The sequence below is a fragment of the Chiloscyllium plagiosum genome, chromosome 30 (assembly GCF_004010195.1).
Source record: "Chiloscyllium plagiosum isolate BGI_BamShark_2017 chromosome 30, ASM401019v2, whole genome shotgun sequence".
Taxonomy (NCBI): domain Eukaryota; kingdom Metazoa; phylum Chordata; class Chondrichthyes; order Orectolobiformes; family Hemiscylliidae; genus Chiloscyllium; species Chiloscyllium plagiosum.
This window is the reverse complement of record NC_057739.1, coordinates 45328987-45335659: the sequence shown is the minus strand read 5'-3', so window position 1 is coordinate 45335659 and position 6673 is coordinate 45328987. Positions and strand designations below refer to the sequence as shown.

At 49.3% G+C, this 6673-nt stretch overlaps 1 protein-coding gene across 1 annotated transcript in view; it reads left to right on the top strand.

Annotated features, from left to right (window-relative positions):
* Window positions 1-6324, top strand: part of pmpca (peptidase, mitochondrial processing subunit alpha) — a 15933-nt gene extending 9609 nt beyond the window's left edge. The window contains exons 3-8 of the mRNA XM_043719717.1: window positions 234-358; window positions 1245-1363; window positions 3131-3221; window positions 3370-3432; window positions 3902-4046; window positions 5817-6324. Of these exons, the coding sequence (XP_043575652.1) occupies window positions 234-358; window positions 1245-1363; window positions 3131-3221; window positions 3370-3432; window positions 3902-4046; window positions 5817-5986 (713 nt within the window). The 3' untranslated portion in view covers window positions 5987-6324. The remainder of the gene's footprint in view (window positions 1-233; window positions 359-1244; window positions 1364-3130; window positions 3222-3369; window positions 3433-3901; window positions 4047-5816) is intronic.
* The last annotated feature ends 349 nt before the right edge of the window (window positions 6325-6673 follow it).

The window sequence follows — 6673 nt, the reverse complement described above, 5'->3', positions numbered from 1 at the left end:
GCTTTTTCAGCACCACTCTAATCTTGACCCATGAGCTTCTGAAGCTGTTGCTCCCCCTCTCCCTCCCCCTCTCCCTCCCCCTCTCCCTCCCCCTCTCCCTCCCCCTCCCCCCCTCTCTCCGGCACTAAGGGCTGGGGTGGGGGAGATGTTGCCGGGTGATTGGGGGAGGGGGGGTGTACAGGAATGGGTTGTGGGATATCTGAGATAGGGAGCAGAGCGGGGAAGGTGCTGAGTATCACTTCTCCCAATCTGTCGGACTCCTCAGGTGGAGAAGGACATGACGGATGTTAGCCTGGGACCCACGCCCATCCCCGAGCTCACCCACATCATGATCGGGCTGGAAAGCTGCTCCTTCCTGGTGAGTCCCTCTTCTCTCAGACACGCCGCTTGTAGTTTCTTGTTGCTTTTGGGATGTGCTAACAGTGACAACTCACAGAGATCAGTTTAATTATCGATCAGCAACAGTGTCCAGGAGCTGTTAGATTGTCAAGAAACCCCAAGCAGCAGGCCGTGTAGGGAGGGCAGGCTGCTGCCCTTCTCTGCTCTGGGTCTGTATGTTACTGCAGTCTCCCACCGATGGACACTGTCTCCCACTCCATTTACATCAAACTGACTCGAGCAGCCCAGAACATGTCTCAAAGCCACTACCTCAGGCTCCCCCACCCTGGTAGTGCCCGTGCTGCAAGGTAAGGAGTCCGACTCTGACCTGTCTTTGTGACCTGCTCCTGCTGGTGTAAATGTGTGTCCCCTGTCTCCCCTTCCCTGCCTGGCTTGCAGACGCTAATCCCTGGATTTAAAGCGAGATTCAATACGGAATGGGATGGCCTTCTCGATTGTGAGTGGGTGGTTTACAGAGCTCTACCTGCAGTTTGATCGGGGCTTTGTGGAGCAGCGCAGTGTTCTTGAGGTTAATGGCTCTGATCGTTCCTCCCACATTGTGCCAAGATTCCATCAGACTCAGTACTCGGACATCGAGTATTGTCCTGAAACACGAGAAAATAGCTCCCTCTGCTCTCTCACACTGACGTTAGAGCTCCCTCTGCTCTCTCACACTGACGTTAGAGCTCCCTCTGCTCTCTCTCACTGACGTTAGAGCTCCCTCTGCTCTCTCACACTGACATTAGAGCTCCCTCTGCGCCATTGAACACTGTGAGGGCAGAGTCAGGACAGGGTTCGATCCATGTTGGGGCTGGTCTCGCTGTTACAGACAATGAGACTGAATTGATTTGTTGACTTGATTTCAGGAGGACGATTTCATCCCCTTTGCTGTGCTGAACATGATGATGGGTGGTGGCGGCTCGTTCTCAGCTGGGGGTCCAGGGAAGGGAATGTTTACCAGACTCTACCTCAATGTCTTAAACAGGTCAGAGCTGCTCTCCGGCATTTGTACCAGAGTCTCGTGGTGGCATGGGGAAGGGGACTACAGGAGGAGGGAAGAGACAGCTGTGTGGGACTGGGGATGTTGGAGCTCCAGGGGGGGTCGGACGTTGGGAAGGTGTTTCCATTGGTAGGAGAGGCTAGGACCCGAGGGCACAGCCTTAGAGGAAAGGGAAGACCTTTCAGAACAGAGAGAAGGATAATCTTCTTCAGCCAGAGAGTGGGGAATCTGTGGGGGCCGGGTCAGTGAGGATATTTAAGGTGGATATAGATAGGTTCCCGATTGTCAAAGGGATCAAAGGTTATGGGGGAGAAAGCGGGAGAATGGAGTTGAGAAACATATCGGCCATGATAGAATGACGGAGCAGGAGGCTGGGGGAACACAGTACGCCAGGCAGCATCAGGAGGGACAGGCAGGAGGCTGGAGGAACACAGTACGCCAGGCAGCATCAGGAGGGCCAGGCAGGAGGCTGGGGGAACACAGTACGCCAGGCAGCATCAGGAGGGCCAGGCAGGAGGCAGGAGGCTGGGGGAACACAGTACGCCAGGCAGCATCAGGAAGGCCAGGCAGGAGGCTGGGGGAACACAGTGCGCCAGGCAGCATCAGGAGCTGGAGAAGAGTTACACCCGAAACGTTGACTTCTCCACCTCCTGATGCTGCCTGGCGTACTGTGTTCCCCCAGCCTCCTGCTTGTCTACCTTGGGTTCCAGCATCTGCAGTTTATTTTGTCTCTAACCATGAGTGAATGGCGAAGCAGACTCAGTGGGCTGAATGGCCTAATTTTGGTCCTGTGGGCAGGGAGTGTGTTATTTCCCTGAGTGTTTTAGCATCGACAGAGTGGGCCATCTCCAACAAGACTGTTCTGCCATTCAGTAAGATCACGGCTGACCTTTTCCTGGTCTCAGCTCCGCTTACCCGGCCTCTCGCCCTAACCCCTAATTCCTGTGCTGTTCACAAATCGATCTTTGCCTTAACAACATTCAACGAGGCAGCCTCAGCTGCTTCACCGGGCAGGAACTCCCACAGGTTTATAACCCTTTGGGTGAAGAGGTTCCTTCTCCACTCAGCCTTAAGTCTGCTCCCCCTTATTTTGAGGCTATGCCTTCTAGATCCAGTTTCACCTTTCAGTGGAAAGAACCTCCCTGCTTCTATCTTATCTATTCCCTTCATAATTTTATATGTTTCTATAACATCCACACTCATTCTTCTAAATTCCAATGAGTATAGCCCCAGTTTACTCAGTCTCTGCTCATAAACCAACCCTCTCAACTCTGGAATCAACCTAGTGACCCTCCTCTGCACCCCCTCCAGTGCCAGGACATCTTTTCTCAGGTAAGGAGACCAAAACTGTACACAGTACTCCAGGTGTGGCCTCACCAACACCCTATACAGCTGCAACATAACCTGGCGAAAGTGAGGACTTCAGATGCTGGAAACCAGAGTCTAGATTAGAGGGGTGCTGGAAAAGCACAGCAGGTCAGGCAGCATCCGAGGAGCAGGAGAATTAACGTTTCGGGCCATCCACTGTCCCCTCTCACTCTGGCACTGGCTGGGGCAGCCTGCACTACTGGGGTCTCCAACACAGAGCTCTGGCTGAGACATCAGGAACAGCATATTACCCACAGCTAGCACACGGAGATATGGAGAGAGAATTCGAGGCTTTGATTTCTGATCCATTGATGTGCTCCAGTCTCTTAAAGTCAAATTGAAAACAGCTCAGTAACTGGCTCCCTCTCTCTCTCCCGCCCTCAGACACCACTGGATGTACAATGCCACAGCCTATCACCATAGCTATGAGGACACTGGCCTCCTGTGTATACATGCGAGTGCTGATCCAAGACAGGTATTGATCTGTTCTCTCTCACCATATGCTTTTTATAAACTGACTCTGAGTTGTATCATTTGGCCCCATTATACGACTGTCATTTTATGAAATCCTCAGATTTATAGTTCAGCTACTCACCTCAAATTCTCTTCTCTTGGTGTCCCAGGTCAGGGAGATGGTGGAAATTATCACTCGGGAATTCATCATGATGACTGGCTCAGTAGGCGAGGTGAGTGCAGATTTTGAGTGGTATGTGTGTCAGATGGGTGTTAGGGCAGCACAGATAGACGCGAGGACAGAGCAACATAACACTGCTGGTCATTCTGCGTGACTGAAAGTGTTGCTGCGCCCTTGTGCAAAGTGACTGCCTGCTATTTTGAGGATTCTTTCTGTCTTCCCAGCTTGGCTCAGTGGCTCAGACTCCTGCATTAATCCATATGGCCACAACATCAGCATCTAATCCATGCTGCTGGAGTTATCATCTTTCTGGGAAGGTCTTGAATCAGTTCCTCTTGATGGCTGTTAAATGTCCCACAGCTCAAGGTGACCTTTATTTGTAAGTGTTAGACAGAGAGAGGGAGCTTTACTCTGTACGTCACGCTGTGCAGTCCCAGTCCTGGGAGTGTGAGATCGGACAGTGTCGATGGGAAATGAGGGTGTGGATTCTAGCAGCACGGTGACAGTTTCTTTGTTCTCAGATGGAGCTGGAACGAGCGAAGACCCAACTGAAGTCGATGCTGATGATGAACCTGGAGTCACGGCCGGTTATATTTGAGGATGTTGGGCGGCAGGTTCTTGCGACAGGGAGCCGCAAACTGCCGCAGGAGCTTTGTACACTGATCGGTGAGTAGAGATTAGACAGGAGTCTGCCTATACTGTGCTCATTCTGTCCTTAAGATACCAATTAATCCACTGCCTGTGGCACTTCCCCTTTCAGTCTTAGAGCACCAGAGACTGCCTAGTCCGTTGTGCTGGATCTCTGAAAGAGATTTCTAATTTGTTCCACTTCTGTGTTTTTCCTGTAAGTCCTGACAAGATTTTCTTTTGAAAGTTCCTGGTGAATCTACTTCCATTGCTCTTTCAGCAGCAGCACTTTGTGTGAAATAAATTCTCCCCTTTTGGCTGTTTTATTGATTCTGTTCGATTGGCAATCCCAAGCCCTCTGCCACGGAAACAGTTTCTCTTTATTTACTCCAACAAAACTCCTTCACATTTTGCACACCTCAATGTTTTTTTTGAAGAGGTGACAAAGAAGGTTAATTAAGGCAGAGCAGTAGATGTTGTCTATGTGGACTTCAGCAAAGTGTTCGACAAGGTACCGCACTGTAGACTGGTTAGTAAGGTTAGATCACATGGGATCCATGGGGAGCTAGCCAATTGGATACAAAATCGGTTTGAAGGTAGGAGACAAGGTGGTGAATGAGATTGCTTTTCAGACTGGAGGCCTGTGACTAGTGGTGTGCCACAAGGATCTGTGCTGGGTCCACTGCATTTCACTATTTATATATATGATCTGTATGTGAATTTAGGAGGTATAGTTAGTAAGTTTGCAGATGACACCAAGATAAGTTGTGTGGTGGACAGTGAAGAAGATTATCTAAGACTACAATGGGACCTTGATCAGATGGGCCAATGCGCTGAGTGGCAGAGGGAGTTTAATTCAGATAAATGTGAGGTGCTGTATTTTGGAAAGGCAAATCAGGGCAGGACTTAACTCGCTTAATGGTAAGGTCCTAGGGAGTGTTGCTGAACAAAGAGACCTTGGAGTGCAGGTTCATAGCTCCTTGAAAGTGGAGTCGCAGGTAGATAGGATAGTGAAGAAGGCGTTTGGTATGCTTTCCTTTATTGGTCAGTGCATTGAGTACAGGAGTTGGGAGGTCATGTCGCAGCTGTACAGGACATTGGTTAGGCCACTGTTGGAATACTGAGTGCAATTCTGGTCTCCTTCCTATCGGAAAGATGTTGTGAAACTTGAAAGGGTTCAGAAAAGATTTACAAGGATGTTGCCAGGGTTGGAGGATCTGATCTACAGGGAGAGGCTGAACAGGCTGGGGCTGTTTTCCCTGGGGCGTCAGGCTGAGAGGTGACCTTAGAGGTTTATAAAATCATGAAGGGCATGGATAGGATAAATAGACAAAGTCTCTTCCCTGGGGTGGGCAGAACTTTAGGGTGAGAGGGGAAAGTGAGGGGTAACTTTTTTATGCAGAGGAGAGTGAGTGCTAACAGAAGTGGTAAAACCAGTACAGTTACAGCATTTACAAAGCATCCGGATGGGTATATGAATAGGAAGGGTATGGAAGGATATGGTTCAAATGGGACTAGATTAGGTTAGGATATCTGGGTCAGCATGGATGAGTTGGACTGAAGGGCCTGTTTCCTGCTGTACATCTCTATGGCTTCTAAGTCTCCACTTCTCCTTTGTGTTCTAAGGAAAGCAATTCCACCTTCTCCAGACTCTCCACATTCACTGAAGTTCCTGCTCCCTGGAAGTTCCAGTAAATTTCTTCCATAACTTTTTACCTGTCCAGCTGCTCCCAAATTCCTGGGACACACTCTCGGCCCAGTGAGGTTGGCATGCTCACAATCTAATGAGGAACCCCCTTGTGTTTACAGGTGAGGTAAGCGCAGACGACATCAAGAGGGTCACAATGAAAATGTTACGCAGCAAGCCAGCCGTGGCAGCCCTGGGAGACCTCAGTGATTTGCCAACGTATGAGCACATCCAGCACGCACTGACCAGCAAGGATGGTCGCTTACCCCGGATCTATCGGCTGTTCCGATGAGTGGGACCTGCTCCCGGTCCCCAGCTGATGAACAGACACACTACACCTTGAGTCCTGGTACCTTGTGGCTGTGCATCTGTGAGCTGCTTGAGGTGGACAGAGAGGGGTAATTGTGTGTAATTAGACTGGGCTGGGAGGGGGGAGGGGGGACAGAACACAGTGTGGGTGAAAAGTGGTCTAATGATTTTATATCAAGATAGCGAGATCAAACCTGCTTTGAAATGCTTGGATGTGTCTTTACTTTGTGATGCTGCTAGTCACCAGCTCCTGGACTGTGATCGTTCTGTGTTAATGCGCAAGACTGTTCTGTCCAGTTATATAAATTTTTATTGTACTAATGCCTGAGGCCTCCTGGGACTTTGTTTCATATTGGAGATGTGTAATACCCATCTAAAGATGGATTTAATTTGAGAGTGCTAGCCTTTTCTGCCAGATACAGGTGTGAAGTTGCTGCATGTTCCAACCACAAGCATCTTATCCTTTACAGACAGTGTGTTATAACTAAGAGAAAGTGGAAACAGGGTTGCACATTGCAGCTCAGATCAACAGTGCTGACTAACACCCAGAACTCTTAAAAATTATTTATTTCTTGTAAAAAAAATCAATGAAATCAAAATAAAAGTGTTCTATATAAAGCACAAATTCATATGTTACAGAAACCCTCTGTGTGGGTCTTCCTGCAAAGGC